Source organism: Trachypithecus francoisi, unplaced genomic scaffold (assembly GCF_009764315.1).
Source record: "Trachypithecus francoisi isolate TF-2019V2 unplaced genomic scaffold, Tfra_2.0 Lachesis_group4, whole genome shotgun sequence".
NCBI classification, from domain to species: domain Eukaryota; kingdom Metazoa; phylum Chordata; class Mammalia; order Primates; family Cercopithecidae; genus Trachypithecus; species Trachypithecus francoisi.
In genome coordinates, this window is record NW_022681469.1 from 127,123,824 (window position 1) to 127,143,074 (window position 19,251).

General features: G+C 48.2%; 2 protein-coding genes across 16 annotated transcripts in view; one reads left to right on the forward strand and one right to left on the reverse strand.

The window, feature by feature from the left end:
* The window catches only part of RABGEF1 (RAB guanine nucleotide exchange factor 1), a 1,203,668-nt gene that overhangs the window by 937,539 nt on the left and 246,878 nt on the right, over nucleotides 1–19,251 (reverse strand). The window lies entirely within an intron of this gene.
* LOC117072931 (DNA-directed RNA polymerase III subunit RPC9-like) overlaps nucleotides 16,784–19,251 on the forward strand; it is a 38,391-nt gene continuing 35,923 nt past the window's right edge. For 3 of the 4 annotated variants that reach the window (XR_004433015.1, XM_033193424.1, XM_033193422.1), the window contains exon 1: nucleotides 16,786–16,939. Coding sequence is in view for 3 of the 4 variants with exons in the window: in XM_033193424.1 (XP_033049315.1) it covers nucleotides 16,932–16,939 (8 nt within the window). In the remaining variant the exon portion in view is untranslated. Of the gene's footprint in view, nucleotides 16,940–19,251 lie in introns of all 4 variants that reach the window. The other variant, XM_033193423.1, reaches the window with a different exon arrangement.

Below are 19,251 nucleotides of genomic sequence, written 5' to 3' on the forward strand. Positions count from 1 at the left end.
TACAGACATACCTCAAATACATTGCAGATGCAGTTTCAGACAACTACAATAAAGTGAATGTCACAATCAAGTGAGTTACACACATTTTTTGGTTTCCCAGAGCATATAAAAGTTATGTTTGGCCGGGTGCGGTGGCTCAAGCCTGTAATCCCAGCACTTTGGGAGGCCGAGACGGGCGGATCACGAGGTCAGGAGATCGAGACCATCCTGGCTAACACGGTGAAACCCCATCTCTACTAAAAATACAAAAACTAGCCGGGCGAGGTGGCGGGCGCCGGTAGTCCCAGCTACTCAGGAGGCTGAGGCAGGAGAATGGCGTAAACCTGGGAGGCGGAGCTTGCAGTGAGCTGAGATCTGGCCACTGCACTCCAGTACGGGCGACAAAGCGAGACTCCGCCTCAAAAAAAAAAAAAAAAGTTATGTTTAGTGGCGGGTGCGGTGGCTCACGCCTGTAATCCCAGCATTTTGGAAGGCCGAGGTGGGCAGCACCTGAGGTCAGGAGTTTGAGACCAGCATGACGGGGTGAAACCCCATCTCTACTAAAAATACAAAAATTAGCCGGGCGTGGTGGTGCGCACTTGTAACACCAGCTACTCAGGAGGCTGAGGCAGGAGAATCACTTGAACCCAGGAGGCAGAGGTTGCATAATAAAAGTTACGCTTAGGCTGGGCACAGTGGCCCATGCCTGTAATCCCAGCGCTTAGAAGGCAAATGCAGGAGGAGAGATTGAGGCCAGGAGTTTGAGACCAACCTGGGAAACATAGCGAGACTCTTTCTAAAAAATTAAAAATAAAAAAATTAGCTGGATGTGGCGGCATACACCTGAAGTCCCATTTACTCATGATGCTGAGGCAGGCGGATCACTTGAGCCCAGGTGTTCAAGGTTACAGTGAGCTAGGATCATGCCACTGCATTCTAGCCTCTTTTAGTGAGACCCTGCCTTAAAAAAAAAAAAAAGTTATGTTTATACTATTCTGTAGTCTTTATTTATTTATTTATTTATTTATTTTTTGAGAGGGAGTCACCCAGGTTGGAGTGCAGTGGCATAATCTTGGCTCAACATCTGCCACCTGGGTTCAAGTGATTCTCCTGCCTCAGCCTCCTGAGTAGCTGGGATTACAGGTGTATGCCACCACGCCCAGCTAATTTTTGTATTTTCATAGAGATGGGGTTTCACCATGTTGGTCAGGCTGGTCTTGAACTCCTGACCTCAAATGATCTGCCTGCCTGGGGCTCCCAAAGTGCTGAGATGAGAGGCGTGAGCCATCATGCCCAGCCTGTATTGTCTCTTAACTGTGCAATAACATTATGCCTACAAAAACAATGTACAGGCCGGGCGCGGTGGCTCACGCCTGTAATCCCAGTACTTTGGGAGGCTGAGGTGGGCAGATCACAAGGTCGGGAGATGGAGACCATCCTGGCTAACACGGTGAAACCCCGTCTCTACTAAAAATACAAAACAAATTAACCTGGCGTGGTGGCGGGCGCCTGTGGTCCCAGCTATTCAGGAGGCTGAGGCAGGAGAATGGCATGAACCCAGGAGGCGGAGCTTGCAGTGAGCCGAGATTGCGTTACTGCACTCCAGCCTGTGCAACAGAGTGAGACTCAGTCTCAAAAACAAACAAACAAACAAACAAACAGTACATACCGTAACTTTAAAAATATTGCTTAAAAATGTTAATGATTATCTGGGTTTTCAGTAAGTCGTTACATTTTCGTTAGTGGAAGGTCTTGCTTCAATGTTGGTGGCAGCTGACTGATCAGGGTGGTGGTTCCTGAAGGTTAAGATGGCTGTGGCAATTTCTTTCTTTCTTTTTTTTTGAGATGGAATTTTGCTCTTGTTGCCCAAACTGGAGTGCATAATTAGCCACTATGCCCAGCTAATTTTTTGTATTTTTAGTAGAAACGGGGTTTCACCATGTTTGCCAGGCTGGTCTTGAACTCCTGACCTCAGGTAATCCGCCCACCTCGGCCTTCCAAAATGCTGGGATTATAGGCATGAGCCACCGCGCCCAGGCAGCAATTTCTTAAAATAAGACAACAGTGTGGCCGGGCGCGGTGGCTCGTGCCTGTGGTCCCAGCACTTCTGGAGGCCGAGGAAGGTGGATCACATGAGATTGGAAGTTCGAGACCAGCCTGACTAACATGGTGAAACCCCGTCTCTACTAAAAATACAAAAAAAATGGCTAGGCGTGGTGGCACATGCCTGTAGTCCCAGCTACTGGGGAGGCTGAGGCAGGAGAATCATTTGAACCTAAGAGGTGGAGGTTGCGGTGAGTCGATATTGTGCCACTGCACTCCAGCCTGGGAGACAGAGCGAGATCCAGTCTCAAAAAAAAGATACGACCACAGTGAAGTTTATGGCATCTAATTGACTTCCAGCTTCACTGTGGCATGTGATGCTGTTTGATAGCATTTTACATACAGCAGAACTTTTTTCAAAATTAGAGTCAGTCTTCGCAAACCCTGCTGCTACTTTATCAACTAGGATTTTACATAGTATTCTAAATATTTTGCATTATTTCAACAATATCCATAGCATCTTCACCAGGAATACATCACATATGAAGAAGCCAATTGTTTTTGCTCAATCATAAGAAGCAACTGCTCATTCATTCAGGTTTGCTCATGGGATTGAGCAATTCACTCCTATCTTTGGGCTGAACTTTTTTTTTTTTGAGGCGGAGTCTTGCTCTGTTGCCCAGGCTGGAGTGCAGTGGCACGATCTCGGCTCACTGTAACCTCCGCCTCCTGCAGCAATTCTCCTGCCTCAGCCTCTGGAGTAGCTGGGATTACAGGCACGTGCCATCATGCCTGGCTAATTTTTGTAGTTTTAGTGGAGACGGGGTTTCACCATGTTGGCCAGGCTGGTCTTGAACTCCTGAGCTCAGGTGATCCACCCTCCTTGGCCTCCCAAAGTGCTGGAATTACAGGTGTGAGCCGCCGCGCCTGGCCTGAACTTCTAATTCTAGTTCTCTTGCTATTTCAACCACACCTGCAGTTCCTTCCTCCACTGAAGTTTTGAACGTCTCAGAATCATCCATGAGGGTTGCAATCCACTAGTTCGAAACCTCTGTTCATTTTCATCTTTTGACCTTCTCCCATGAATAACAAATGCTTTTAATGGCATCTAGAATGGTGAATCCTTTCCAGAAGATTTCAATGGCTTCACCCAGATCCATCAGAGGAACCACTAGCTATGGTAGCCATAGCCTTACAAAATGTATTTCTTTTTTTTTTGAGACGGAGTCTCACTCTGTCGCCCAGGCTGGAGTGCAGTGGTGCAATCTCGGCTCACTGCAAGCTCCACCTTCTGGGTTCACCCCATTCTCCTGCCTCAGCCTCCCGAGTAGCTGGGACTATAGGCACCTGCCACCATGCCCAGCTAATTTTTGTATTTTTAGTAGAGATGGGGTTTCACTGTGTTAGCCATGATGGTCTCAATCTCCTGATATCGTGATCCGCAAAATGTATTTCTTTTTTTTTTGAGAGGGAGTTTTGCTTTTTCACCCAGGCTAGAGTGAAGGGGCACGATCTTGGCTAACTGCAACTTTTACCCCCCAGTTTCCAGTGATTCTCCTGCCTCAGCCTCCCCAGTAGCTGGGATTACAGGAGCCTGCCACCACACCTGGCTAATTTTTGTGTTTTTAGTAGAGATGGGGTTTTACCATGTTGGCCAGTCTGGTCTTGAACTCCTGACCTGAGGTGATCCACCCATTTCAGCCTCCTAAAGTGTTAGGATTGCAGGCGTGAGCCACTGCACCTGGCCAAAATACATTCTTCTTCTTATTTTTTTTTTTGAGACAGAGTCTCGTTCTGTTGCCCAGGCTGGAGTGCAGTGGCATGATCTCGGCTCACTGCAACCTCTGCCTCCTGGGTTTAAGCAATTCTCCTGCCTCAGCCTCCCAAGTAGCTGGAATTACCTGACACCACACTGGCTAATTTTTTTGTATTTTTAGTAGATACAGGGTTTCCCCATGTTGGCCTCGAACTTCTGACCTCAAGTGATCCACCCATCTTGGCCTCCCAAAGTGCTGAGATTATAGGCGTGAGCCACGGTACCCGGCCTAAAATGCATTTCTTCAAATAATAAGACTTGAAGTAGAAATTAATTATTGATCCACGGGCTGCAGAATGAATGTTGTGTTATCAGGCATGAAAACAACGTTCATCTTCTTGTACATCTCCATCAGATCTCTTAGGTGACCAGGTGCATTGTTAATGACCAGTAATTTTTTTTTTTTCTGTGAGACAGTCTCGCTCTGTCGCCCAGGCTGGAGTGCAGTGGCACAATCTCAGCTCTCTGTAACCTCTGCCTCCTAGGTTCAAGCAGTTCTCCTGCCTCAGCCTCCTGAGTAACTGGGATTACAGGCACAGGCCACCATGCCTGGCTAATTTTTGTGTTTTCAGTAGAGATGGGGTTTCACCATGTTGGCCAGGCTGGTTTCGAACTCCTGACCTCAGGTGATCCACCCATCTCGTCCTCCTAAAGTGCTGGGATGACAGGCGTGAGCCACCATGCCCGGCCCCAACTTTTCTTCCATAGCTTCCTCACCCCTCTTGGCCTTCATAGAATTCAGGAGAGTTAGGGCCTTCCTCTGGATTAGGCTTTGGCTTAAGGGAATGTGTGACTGGTTTGATCTTCTATCCAGACCACTCAAGCTTTCTCTATATCAGCAATATGGCTGTTTTGCTTTCTTTTCATTCATGTGTTCACTGCAGCAGTATTTTTTTTTTTTTTTTTTTTTTTTTTTTTTTTTTTTTTGAGACGGAGTCTCGCTCTGTCACCCAGGCTGGAGTGCTGTGGCCGGATCTCAGCTCACTGCAAGCTCCGCCTCCCGGGTTCACGCCATTCTCCTGCCTCAGCCTCCCGAGTAGCTGGGACTACAGGCGACCGCCACCTCGCCTGGCTAGTTTTTTTTTTTTTGTAGTTTTTAGTAGAGACGGGGTTTCACCATGTTAGCCAGGATGGTCTCGATCTCCTGACCTTGTGATCCGCCCATCTCGGCCTCCCAAAGTGCTGGGATTACAGGCTTGAGCCACCGCGCCCGGCCAGCAGTATTTTTAATTTCCTTCAAGAACTTTTCCTGCCAGACACAGTGGCTCATGCCTCTAATCCTAGCACTTTGGGAGACCAAGACAGGCAGATCATCTGAGGTCAGGAGTTTGAGACCAGCCTGGCCATCATGGTGAAACGCTGTCTCTACTAAAAATACAAAAAATTAGCCAGGCTAATAGTAGTGCATGCCTGTAATCCCAGCAACTTGAGAGGCTGAGGCTGGAGAATCACTGGAACCCAGGAGTGGAAGTTGCAGTGAGCTGAGATCGTGCCACTGTACTCTAGCCTGGGCCACAGAGTGAGCCTCGTTCTCAAGAGACTTGGCTAATGGGTACAAGAGACTTTGCTTTTGTTCATCTCAGTTTTCTACATGTCTTCCTCACGATACTTAATCATTTCCAGCTTTTGACATTAAGTGAGATACGTAGGACCCTTCCTTTCACTTTAACACTAAGAGACCATTGTAGGGTTATTAATTGACCTAATTTCAATATTATTCTGTCTCAGGAAATAGGGAGACTCAAGAGGGCAAGAGGGCGTGAGACGGAGGCACAGTTGGTCAGAGAGGCAGTCAGAACACACACATTTGTTGATTAAATCACCATCTTATTTGGGCACAGTGTATGATGTCCAAAACAACTGCAGTCGTAACATCAAAGACCACTGATCACAGATCACCACAGCAGATAGAGTAATAATGAAAAAGTTTGAAATATTGTAAGAATTAGCAAACTGTGACACAGAGGTATGAAGTGAGTATGTGCTATTGGAAAAATGCCACTGACAGACTTACTCAACACAGGGTTGCCACAAACCTTCAATTTGTAAAAAAAAATGCAGTTTCTGTGAAGCACGATAAATCAAAGTGCAGTATAACAAGGTGCGCACGTATGTGCTGTGTCTGATTTATGCTAAGTGTTCAATAAATAATAGTTGCTATGATTAATACATAAGGGCCTAGTGGGTCAAGATAAAACTGGTTTGAAATAATAATAACAACAATTAGGACTGCTATGTTTTTGTTTTTGAGATGGAGTCTCAGTCTGCTGCCCAGGCTGGAGTGCAGTGGCACGATCTTGGCTCATTGCAAACTCCATCTCCCAGGCTCAAGCAATTCTCCTGCCTCGGCCTCCTGAGTAGCTGGGATTATAGGTGCCCACCACTATACTTGGCTAATTTTTGTGTTTTTAGTAGAGACAGGACTTCACCATGGTGGCCAGGCTGGTCTCAAACTCCTGACCTCAGGTGACCCGTCCCCCTCGCCCTCCCAAAGTGCCAGGATTACAGACGTGAGCCACCACACCTGGCCAGCAGTGCTACATTTTCAATATTTTTTATGTGAAAAGTACTATATGTGTCTATCTATTGTCTTTTGCTGTGTAAGGAGACATCCCAGAATGTAAAACAACAATTGTCAGAATTATTACCTCTGATAATTCAGGGTGTTGAATTAGACAGGAGGTCTTGCCTAGGGTTCCTCCTATGGTTACAGTACTGTCTGAGGCTGGGGTCATTTCATTTTCATTTTTATTTTTTGAGATGGAGTCTTGCTCTGTCACCCAGGCTGGAGTGCAGTGGCTTGATCATGGCTCACTGCAACCTCTGCTTCCTGGGTTCAAGCAATTCTGCCTCAGCCTCTCAAGTAGCTGGGATTATAGGCACGCACCACTACCTGGGGTCATTTCAAAAGCTTCCTCAGTCACGTGTCTTGTATTTAGGCTGGGAAGACTCGAGTGGCTGAGGGCTGGAACAGACAGGACATCTCACAGTATAACTGTGTGGTCGCTCCATGTAATCCCTCCAGCATGGTGACTTGGAGGCAGCTGGGCTTATAGGCTGACTCTGTGCTCCAGTGGCCCATATTCCCAGAGAGACACCTTTTCTGACGCAGCCTCAGCAGTCATGCAGGTCTCTTCCACCCCATTCTGCTCCTAGAAGTGAGTCAGGGCCAGACGCAGTGGCTCACGCCTGTAATCCCAGCACTTTGGGAGGCTGAGGTAGGTGGATTGCCTGAGGTCAGGAGTTGGAGACCAGTCTGGTCAACATGATGAAATATCATCTCTACTAAAAAATACAAAAATTAGCTGGGAGTAGTGGTAGACACCTGTAATTCCAGCTACTTGGGACGCTGAGACGGGAGAATCGCTTGAACCCAGGAGGCAGAGGTTGCAGTGAGCTGAGATCACGCCATTGCACTCCAGCCTGGGCAACAAGAGCATTACTCCGTCTCGGGGGAAAAAAAAATCAACTGGTGTGGTGGTGAGCACCTATGGTCCCAGCTACTCAGGAGGTTAAGGTGGGAGGATCGCCAAAGCCCAGGAGGTCGAGGCTGCAGTGAGCCGTGATTGCGCCACTGCACTCCAGCCTGGGAAACAGACTGAGATCCTGTCTCAAAAGAAAAGGAAGTGAGTCACGAAAGCCATACCATGTTCAAGATGAGAAGGAATTAGACTCCACTCCATGAGGGGTGTCAAAGAATTTGCAAACATGGGCTGAGAGCAGTGGCTCACGCCTGTAGTCCCACTACAAGCGTGGGAGGTCAAGGCAGGCAGATCACAAGGTCAGGAGTTTGAGAACAGCCTGACCAACATGGTGACACCCCTGTCTCTACTAAAAATACAAAAATTAGTTGGGCATGCTGGCGAGTGCTTGTAATCCCAGCTACTCGGGAGGCCGAGGCAGGAGAATCGCTTGAACCCAAGAGGGGGAGGTTGTGGCGAGCCGAGATCGTGCCACTGCACTCCAGCCTGGGCGACAAAGCGAGACTGTCTCAAAAAAAAAAAGAAAGAAAGAAAAAGAATTAGCAGACATGTTTAAGAACCATTGCATGTGTATGATCATAGTTCATTCTTCTAGTGTTACCAAAGCAGCAGGGTTCAGCCTAGACCCAGCTGCTGGCCGCACAGAAAGCCAATCACTGAGATAATGATTATTGCCAAGGAAGATTTTAACTGGGGGCTGCAGCTGAGGAGATTGGGAGATCAGTCTCAAATCCATCTCCCTGACTACTAAAATGAGGAGTTGAAACAGCAGGGAAGAAATACAACTATGTGTGTGAAAACAGGAACTCAGAAGGAGGGATAAGGAAGCAATCATGATGAATGAGGGGTCTGGAGTCTCATTGTCAGGATGCCATGACCTAGTGAGTTTCAGTTCTTTGATAATCTTTGAGAGGCCTGGGGATCCTTTCCTGAGGAAAAAACTCAGGTAAGATAAATGTAAGTTTCAAGCTGTATGATCAAAAGTGTCAATTTCTTTTTGTTTGTTTGTTTGTTTTTTTGAGACAGTCTTGCTCTGTCACCCAGACTGGAGTGCAGTGGCATGATTTCAGCTCACTGCAGCCTCTGCCTCCCAGGTTCAAGTGATTCTCCTGCCTCAGGTTCGCAAGTAGCTGGGACGACAGGAAACCACCACCATACTCGACTAATGTTTTTATTTTTAGTAGAGACGGGATTTCACCATGTTGGCAGGCAGGTCTCAAACTCCTGACCTCAGGTGATCTGCTCGCCCCGGGGTCCGAAAGTGCTGCGATTACAGGCATGAGCCGCTGTGTCTGGCTGGGATTTGTTAATAAGCACTTTTTTTTTTTTTTTTTTTTTGAGATGGAGTCTCTGTCGCCCAAGCTGGAGTACAATGGCGCCATCTCGGCTCACTGCAACCTCCCCGCCTCCTGGGTTCACGTCATTCTCCTGCCTCAGCCTCCTGAGTAGCTGGGACTACAGGTGTCTGCCACCACCCCTGGCTAATTTTTTGTATTTTTTAGTAGAGATGGGGTTTCACCGTGTTAGCCAGGATGGTCTCCATCTCCTGACCTCGTGATCGGCCCGCCTCAGCCTCCCCAAGTGCTGGGATTACAGGTGTGAGCCACCGTGCCCTGCCTTTTTTTTTTTTTTTGAGACGGATTTTCACTCTTGTTGCCCAAGCTGGAATGCAGTGGCACGATTTCGGCTCAGTGCAACCTTTGCCTCTCAGGTTCAAGTGATTCTCCTGCCTCAGCCTCCTGAGTAGTTGGGATTACAGGCGCCTGCTACCACACCCAGCTAATTTTTTTGTATTTTTAGTAGAGACAGGGTTTTACTATGTTGGCCAGGCTGGCTTTCTTTTTGTGTTTTGTTTTTTTTTATTAGAGACACTTGAGCCCAGGCTGGATCTAAACTCCAGGCTGAAGCAGCTGGGAATATAGGCACATGCCACCACACCCAGCTAATTTTCTGTATATTTACTAAGATGGGATTTCCCCATGTTAGCCAGGCTGGTCTCAAACTCCTGACTTCAGGTCACCTGCCCGCTTTGGCCTCCCAAAGTGCTGAGATTACAGGCGTGAGCCACTGCACCTGGCCTTTTTTTTTTTTTTTTTTTGAGATAGAGTCTTGCTCTGTCACCCAGACTAGAGTCAGTGGCGCCATCTCAGCTCACTGCAACCTCCACCTCCAGGTTCAAGTGATTCTCCTGCCTCAGCCTCCTGAGTAGCTGGGATTACAGGCATATGCCACCACGCCTGGCTAATTTTTATGTTTTTAGTAGACACAGGGTTTCACTATGTTGGTCAGGCTGGTCTCGAACTCCTGACCTCAAGTTATCCACCTGTCTCAGCCTCCCAAATTGCTGGGATTATAGGTGTGAGCCACTGCACCTGTCCTCTTTTATTTTTTATTTTAGTAGAGACGGGGTTTCACTGTGTTGCCCAGGCTGGTCTCGAACTCCTGAGTTTAGGCAATCTGCCTGCCTCAGCCTCTCAAAGTAGTAGGATTACAGGCGTGAGCCATGGTGCCTGGCCTTTTTTTTTTTTTTTTTTTTTTTTTTTTAAGAGACAGTATCTCTCTCTGTCGCCCAGACTGGAGTGCAGTGTTGGTCACTGTAACCGCAAACCTTGAGGCTCAAGTGATTCTTCCACCTCAGCCTACCGAGTAGCTGGGACTACAGATGCATGCTACCCTGCCTGGCTAATTTTTTGTAGAGACATGGTCTCACTGTGTTGCCCCATCTGGTCTTGAATTCCTGGGCTCAGGCAATCCTCCCACCTTGGCCTTCCAAAGTGCTGGGATGACAGGCATAGGCATGGCATCTGGCCAATAAGCATTCTTATGCAGCATTTACTAAGTGCCAAGCACTATCTCAAGCAGTTTTCTGGGGACTGCGTATGTTTATGGGAAAAAGCCCATGGCAGAGGCCCCAGGAGACAGGCCTGCCTGGAGGGCTGGGTTGGGAGTGAAGAGCAGGCCCCCTCAGGACCAGGGAGCCTCCAGGAAAGAGTCCCTCCTCCCAAGGGTGCAGATCTAAGGCTCCTGCTTGGTTGGAAGGTCCAAGGGGCAATCCTGAGTGGAACACTGTGACCGTCACTCTGATTGTCTCCCTACAAGGCCCCACAGACTCCAGCAGGCAGAGAATCAAAATAATAATAAATTAAAGCAGCTCAAGGCATCTGCAGACACAGTGTCAGGCAGGAGGCCATGCCTCAGGGCACAAGAATAACAGCAGCCTGACTTGCTGTAGCAAGACAGCAGCCCCTACTGCAGAGGCTGTTGGTAACCACCATCGGGGGCACAGACTCTGGGGATGCTCATGCCTACGTGTGTGTATGTGTGTGTGTGTGTGTTCGCATATGACATTTTGAGATACCTGGATCTATCTAGGAGGTATCTGAGAGGTATTCAGCCTCCTGCAGAAAAGGTGGGGACAAACCAGGAGAAGTAGCTTTTTTTTTTTTTTTTTGAGACAGAGTCTGGCTCTGTCGCCCAGGCTGGAGTGCAGTGGCCGGATCTCAGCTCACTGTAAGCTCTGCCTCCTGGGTTTACGCCATTCTCCTGCCTCAGCCTCCTGAGTAGCTGGGACTACAGGCGCCCGCCACCTCGCCCAGCTAGTTTTTTTGTATTTTTTAGTAGAGACGGGGTTTCACCGTGTTAGTCAGGATGGTCTCGATCTCCTGACCTCGTGATCCGCCCGTCTCGGCCTCCCAAAGTGCTGGGATTACAGGCTTGAGCCACCGCACCCGGCCGAGAAGTAGCATTTTGTAGCTTTTCACCCTGAGTGAGCAGGAGACAGTGTGCACAGAACAACAGATGTGTGTGGGGATGTACTGATTTTCAATTACGGCAATAACAAACTGCTGCAGAAAACCCCACAAACTTATTGTCTTAAAATTCTATAGATTAGAACAAGGGTCCCCACACCTTGAACCACAGACCAGTACCAGTCTATGGCCTGCTAGGAACCACGTTGCACAGCAAGAGGTAAGTGGTAGGCAAGTGAGAGAAGCTTCTTCTGTATTTACAGCAGCTCCCCATTGCTCACATTCCCACCCGAGCTTTGCCTCCTGTCAGATCAGTGGCAGCATTAGATTCTTAGGGGAGCATAAACCCTATTGTGAATAGCGCATGCGTGGGATCTAGGCTGTGAGCTCCTTATGAGAATCTAATGCCTGATGATCTGTCAGTGTGTCCCATCACCCCTAGATGGGACTGTCTAGTTGCAGGAAAACAAGCTCAGGACTCCCATTGATTCTACATGATGGTGACTTGTATAGTTATTTCATTATCTATTACAATGTAATCATAATAGAAATAAAGTGCACATTTAATGTAATGTGCTTAAACCATCCTGAACCCTCCCTGTCTCCCAGTCTGTGGAAAAACTGTCTTCCACAAAACGGGTCCCTGGTGCCAAAAAGGTTGGGGACCACTGGATTAGGAGTCAATATGGTTTGGATTTGTGTCCCCACACAAATCTCATGTCGAATTGTAATCTCCATTGTTGGAGATGGGGCCTGGTGGGAGGTCATTGGATCATGGGGGCAAAGTTCTCATGAATGGTAGGATCATCCCTTTGGTGCTGTTCTTGCAATAATGAGTGAGTTTTCACGACACCTAGCTCTTTAAAAGTGTGCAGCTCTGGCCAGTCGTGGTGGCTGACGCCTGTAATCCCAGCACTTTGGGAGGCCAAGGTAGGCAGATCACCTGAGGTCAGGAGTTGGAGACCAGCCTGGCCAACATGGTAAAACCCTGTCTCTACTAAAAATACAAAAATTAGCCAGGTGTGGTTGTGCGTGCCTGTAATCCCAGCTACTCAGGAGGCTGAGGCAGGAGAGTCACTTGAACCCAGGGGGCGAAGGTTGCAGTGAGCCGAGATTGCGCCACTGCACTCCAGCTTGGGCGATTGAGTGAGAATCCGTCTCAAAAAAATTAAATAAGACCAGGCATGGCGGCTCACGTCTGTAATCCCAGCACTTTGTGGGGGCCGAGGCAGGCAGATCACGAGGTCAGGAGCTGAGACCAGCCTGGCCAACACGGTGAAATCCTGTCTCTACTAAAAATTAGCTGGGTGTGGTGATGCATGCCTGTAATCCCAGTTAATCAGGAAGCTGAGGCAGGAGAATCACTTGAACCCGGGAGGTGGAGGTTGCAGTGAGCCGAGGTCGCACCACTGTACTCCAGCCTGGGCGACAGAGGGAGACTCCGTATCAGAAAAAAATAGAGAAATAAAATAATAATAATAAAATTATGTAACTCCTCCCCTCCTCTCTTGGTCCTGCTCCCCCTTGCCTTCCATCATGAGTAGAAGATTCCTGAAGCCTCCCCAGAAGCAGATGCTGCCATGCTTCCTCTAGAGCCTATGGAACTGTAAGCTAATTAAACCACCTTTCTTTATAAATTATTTAGTCTCAGGTATTTCTTTTTTTTTTTTTTACTTTTTTTTTTTTGTGTGTGTGTGTCACCCAGGCTGGAGTACAGTGGCGCAATCTCAGGTCACTGCAAACTCCACCTCCTGGGTTCAAGCAGTTCTCCTGCCTCAGCCTCCCCAGTAGCTGGAATTTCAGGCGTGCACCACCAGGCCCAGCTAATTTTTTTTTTTTTTGATTTTTTTTTTTTTTTTAAAGTAGAGACGGGGTTTCACCATGTTGGCCACGCTGGTCTTAAACTCTTGACCTCGTGATCTGCCCGCCTTGGCCTCCCAACATGCTGGGATTACAGATGTGACCCACTGTGCCTGGCCTTAGGTATTTCTTTATAGAAGTGTGAGAATGGACTAATACAGAAGTCCTACATGAGTCTCACTGGCTAAAATCAAGGTGTTGGTAGGGCTGCAGTCCTTTCTGGAAGCTTCAGAGGAGAATCTGTTTTTTTGCTTTTTCCAACTTCTAGTGGTTACCTATACTCCTTGGCTCTTGGTCCCTTCCTCTGCCATCAAAGGCAGGAACATTGCATCTCTCAGACCATTCTTCCCTAGCCACACCTCCCTTGGGTTCTGACAATAGCTAAGAATGATTCTATGCTTTTAATGACCCCTGTGATTAAGTTGATACCATCTAGAAAATCCAGGATAATCTTTGCTTTTCGTCTCAAGGCCCATTCCCTTAATTGTCATGGCGATCAGCTACTATCCAGGGCCAGAGGTGCAGACAGTAAAAAGAACTTTTACTTTGCTCGCTGCAACCTTTGCTTCCCGGGCTCAAGTCGTTCTCCTACCTCAGTCTCCTGAGTAGCTGGGATTATGGGTGTCCGCCACCATGCCCAGCTAATTTCTGTATTTTTAGTAGAGACAGGGTTTCACCATGTTGGCCAGACTGGTCTTGAACTCCTGGACTCAAGTGATCCACCTTTCCGAACACCTCGGCCTTCTAAAATGATGGGATGACAAGCGTGAGCCACCGCACCCAGCCTAGTGGGTACCATTTGAACACCCAGCTAACTCCCTACTCTAAGTCACACCTGAGCCGTTTTATCATGGGGGCTGTCAGAGGCACTGTTCTTCTCCACTGAAACCTGTACCCAATCCCTAGACCTTGTGTGCTTTTCCCCTCACCCACTTCAAAGGCCCGTGGCTTTGGGACGCGTCTCCACCTCATTAGTCATTCCCTCCTCTGCCCCACCACGTCGAAACACAATGCATTGTAGTTATTTATGTCCAGAGCTGGTTCCCCAACTAGGCTGTCAGCTAGCCAGTGCAGATGGTATGTATTAGTCACATTTGTATCATCAGCCCCCGATGGGCCATGGCCACATATTTGTTGAGTGAATAACACAAGGAGCATCTTTAGCATTTCAGGGAATTCTCCACACTAATCAGGCCAGCTGGTCTGGGTGGCATTTTATGTACTTTTTGTTGTTGTTGTTGTTGTTTTCTGATGGAGTCTTGCTCTTTCACCCAGGCTGGAGTGCAGTGGTGAGATCTGCAACCTCCTCCTCCCGGGTTTGGGCGATTCTCCTTCCTCAGCCTCCTGAGTAGCTGGGATTACAGGTGTGAGCCACCACTGCTGGTTAATTTCTTTTCTTTTTTTTTTTTTTTTGGTAAAGATGAGGTTTTGCCACATGGCCCAGGCTGGTCTCAAACCGGCTCAAGTGATCCACCTGCCTTCATCTTCCAAAGTGCTGGGATAACAGGTGGGTCACCATGCTCAGCAGAGTAAAACATGTTTAACAGCTTTATTAATGCAGGATTCATATGCCATACAATTTGCCATTTAAAGTGTGCAACTCAATGTTTTCAGTGTATTCACAGGGTTGTGAAACCACCATCACCATCCATAATACTTTTAGGATATTTTTGTTTCCCAAAGAGAAACTCCGTATCTATTAGCAGTCACTGCCCATCCCTGCCCCTAACTGCTCTCCTAGCCTTCTTTCTGTATCTGTAGATTGGCCTCTTCTTGGACATTCTATATAAAGTGAATCATACATATGTTTGTTGTTTTTTTTTGAGGAGTCTTGCTCTGTCACCCAGGCTGGAGTGCAGTGGCGTGATCTCGGCTCACCACAACCTCCGCCTCCTGGGTTCAAGCAATTTTCCTGCCTCAGCCTCCTGAGTATCTAGGATTACAGACACCTGCCACCATTTTGCCACCAGACACCTGCCTGGCTAATTTTTGTATTTTTAGCAGAGATGGGGTTTCACTATGTTGGCCAGGCTGGTCTCGAACTCCTGACCTTGTGATCTGCCTGCCTTGGCCTCCCAAAGTGCTGGGATTACAAGCGTGAGCCACTGTGCCTGGCAATTTTTGTATTTTCAATAGAGACAGGGTTTCACCATGTTGGCCAGGCTGTTCTTGAACTCCTGATCTCAGGTGATCCACCCACCTCAGCCTCCTGAAGTGCTGGCATTACAGGCATGAGCCACCCGGCCAGGTGATACGTATTATTTTGTGTCTGGCGTCTTTCACTCATTAATAGCATCATGTTTTGGGAGGTTATCCATGTTGTAGCATGTTATTTATTGATCTATCTATATGTTATATGCATTTTTTGCAACAAGGTCTCTCACTCTGTAGGCTGGAGTGCAGTGGTGTGATCATAGCTCCTGCAGCCTTGACCTCCCGACTTAAGTGATTCTCCCGCCTCAGCTTCCCCAGTAGCTGAGACTACCGGTGCTCACCACCACACGCTGGGCTAACTTTTCGTAGAGAGGGGGTCTGGCTATGTTGCCCAGGCTGGTCTGGAACTCCTGGTCTCAAGAAGTCATTCTGCCTCCGCCTCCCAAAGTATTGGGACCAAGCCTGGCCTCCTTTTTATTTTTAAGTAGTTTTACATTGTACAAATGTAGCACATTTTATTCATCTACTCATCAGTCTCTAGTTAATGCATCCCTTGTATTTCTTCAGAATCACTGGGGTTCAATACCCACTGGACAAGTTCCTAGAGGAGTGACTTTTGGTAAATCATAATCTCTCCAAGTCTGCCTCAGTTTCTTCAATTGTAAAATGTCAATAATAATGGAATCTACTTCATAGAGTCATGGTTTTATTGCCACAGTAATTAAGAAAGTGCCAGACACATTATAAGGATTATCAGACACATTTATTATTTACAAAGTAGGGAACAGAGGCCATTGTGGTGGCTCACACCTGTAATCCCAGCACTTTGGGAGGTGGAGGTGCGAGGATCACTTGAGGCTAGGAGTTCAAGACCAGCTTGTGCAACATACAGACTCTCCCATCTTTACAGAAAAAAAAAAATTCTAGCTGACCCTTTCGACAATAATTTTTTTTTTCTAGAAAATTAGCCAGGTGGGAACGGACGTGGTGGCTCACACCTGTAATCCCAGCACTTTGGGAGCCCGAGGCGGGCAGATCACAAGGTCAAGAGATCGAGACCATCCTGGCTAATACGGTGAAACAACGTCTCTATTAAAAAAAAAAAAAAGCCAGGCGTGGTGGTGAGCCCCTGTAGTCCTAGCTACTCGGGAGGCTGACGCAGAATGGCGTGAACCTGGGAGGCGGAGCTTGCAGTGAGCCGAGATCACACCACTGCATTCCAGCCTGGGCGACGGAGCGAGACTCCGTCTCAAAAAGAAAAGAAGAAGAAGAAAAAAAAATTAGCCAGGTGGCCAGGCCCGGTGGCTTATACCTGTAATCCCATGACTTTGGGAGGCTGAGGCAGGTGGATCACGAGGTCAAGAGCAGCCTGGCCAAGATGGTGAAACACCGTCTCTACTAAAAAATACAAAAATTAGCTGGTGGCGGGTGCCTGTAATCCCAGCTACTTGGGAGGCTGAGGCAGGGGAGGCGAGGCTGCAGTGAAGCGAGATCGCGCCACTGCACTCCCGCCAGCCGACAGAGCAAGACTCCGTCTCAAAACAAAAACAAACAAACAAGCAAACAAATAATAGAAAACACGAGAGAATCCTGTCCGCAAACGCTTAGCAATCTGAAGTCGTCCTGGGCGAAGGATACTGGAGCACTCCCCTATCCGTCCCGCCGAGAATGGGGAACCCGCGGCGCCAGGTTGCGAGTCCGCCAAGCTCCCGGCATACTGCGCGGCGCTCCTGGCGAGCACCTTGGCGTGCGGAGCTGGCACCTTGGCGCCGTGGGCGGCGGCGGGGACAGCTGTAGAGTGTGAAGTTCCTTGTCTGCTGGCAGCCAGAGGCGACGAGTCTGGACGTCATGGAAGTGTAAGTCTCCTCGGGCGCGTCCCTTTTGGGACGAGGAGCCTAACGGTTGGACCGCTGAGAGCCGAGAGCCTTGGGGACTGGGCGACCGTCGTAAGGGAGTGAGGGCCGGCCCTGTCCGGGAGGGCCCCGGGGTGGGGACGGGGACGAACGGGACTCAAGCTATGCCCCCTCCGAGCTTTCGCTTCCCCTCCACACCCTGTGTCTGGGGTGCGGGGCCGAGCACCTCCGTGTCCGGCTGCTTTTCAATGTGCCCCCTCCTTCTCTCATTCATTTACCAGCATCTTTGGGTCACAGTGCGGGTGTGGAGCCCAGCCTGTTATCCCAGCCGGGACTTAGAAGGCTGTAAAGGCCTGAGTCTGTCCGCCCTGAAAGTAGCTGGAGAAGAGACGAATCAGGGCCGGGTAGAGCTCTGCTTGCCTCACTGGGCCCTGGGGAGCCCGTACTCAGAAGAGCTGCCCTCAGGGTTTGATGGGAGCAGTCAACACTGTGAGGGAAACGGTGAGTTTTTGGGTGGAGAAGGGAAGGATGTGAGCCAGGACTGGGACCTGAGAAACAGCACGGAGTGTGGGGGTGTGTGCAGGCGAGGGTAAAAGGTTTTCTGACAATTTAACTCCACTTGGTCTTTTCCATGGTTGCTCCTTGCGCCTCGTGCAAATGGAAGTTTTTGCATCTACTCTGAATGTGGGCTTTATATGATTGATACTAACTTGTAGGTATTACCTCTCTTGTGTTCTCTGTGAACTGATTGATACAGTTTCCTGCACGTTCTCTTGCCTCATGTTTAATGGTTATATGTACTATGGCATTTCAGATGTTTATATTTTTATTTAATTAATTTTGTTTTTTCTCAAGAAACAGAGTCTTGCTGTGTTCCCCAGGTGGGAGTGCAGTGGTGTAATCATGGTTCACTGCAGCCTGGACCTTCTGGACTCAAGCAATCCTGCTTCAGCCTCTCCAGTAGCTGGGACTACAGGCACACACCATCACTCACTGTTAATTTTTTTTAAAAAAAGTTTCTGTAGACAGAGGGTCTCAAGTGATCCTAAGCTCAAGTGATCCTCCTGCCTTGTACTCCCAAAGTGCTGGGATTGCAGGCGTGAGCCACCTCACCTGACTCCTTTTGATTTTTTTTTTTTTTTTGACTTAACACAATATGTCTGTGTAACTGAAATGAAAGGCTCACGAAACAATAATGTATGGAGTACACTTTCATATTATCTATTTTTTAATTAAAATGAAGGGGCCAAGCGTGGTGTCTCATATCAGTAATGCCAGCACTTTGGGAAACTTAGGCAGGAGGATCACTTGAGCGTGGGAGGTGGAGACCAGCCTGGGCAACATAGGGAGACCCTGTCTCTGCAAAAAATTAAAAAGTTAGCTGGGTGTGGTGGTGCACGCTGGAAGTCTCAGCTACTTACGAGGCTGAGATGGGAGGATCGCTTGATCCCAGGAGGCTGCAATGAGCTGAGATCCAGCCAGTGCACTCCTGCCAGAGTGACAGAGCAAGACTCTGTCTAAAAAAAAGAAATATAAGTTGACCCACTGAATTAATTTTGCAACCTACTGATGGGATTTCATCTGCAACCTCGAAAACTATTAATATATTTTACTGTAGTACAAGCCATCATTACTAATTTTTCCCTATTTTCTAAACCATTTCCTGTGAGCATACAATCCTGCTTTAGTGTATTCATCTTTTTTGAGATGGAGTCTTGCTCTGTTGCCAGGCTGGAGTGCAGTGGCACCATCTTGCCTCACTGCAACCTCTGCCTCTTGGGTTCAAGCAATTTTCCTGCCTCAGCCTCCCGAGTAGCTGGGACTACAGGTACACACCGCCACGCCCGGCTAAATTTTTCTTTTTGGAATTTTAGTAGAGACGGGGTTTTACCATGTTGCCCAGGCTGGTCTCGAACTCTTGAGCTCAGGCAATCCACCCAGCTTGGCCTCTCAAAGTGCTAGGATTACAGGCGTGAGCCACTGCGCCTGGCCACATGCCCACCTCTTACTCCATTTCTGCTTCCCATCCCAACAAAACTTCTTGAAAGTGCTGATTAGCCCCTCATTCTCTCAACCATTCTATTGGGCTTTCATCCTCATTGGTGGACAGAAATGAATGTTAAGATTACCTGATCCAGGGGGCACGGTGGCTCACACCTATATTCCCAGCACTTTAGGAGGCCAAGATGGGCGAATCGCATGAGGTCAGGAGTTTGAGACCAGCCTGGCCAACATGGCAAAACGCCGTCTCTACTAAAGATACAAAAATTAGCCGGGTGTGGTGGTGGGCACCTGTAATCTCAGCTACTCAGGAG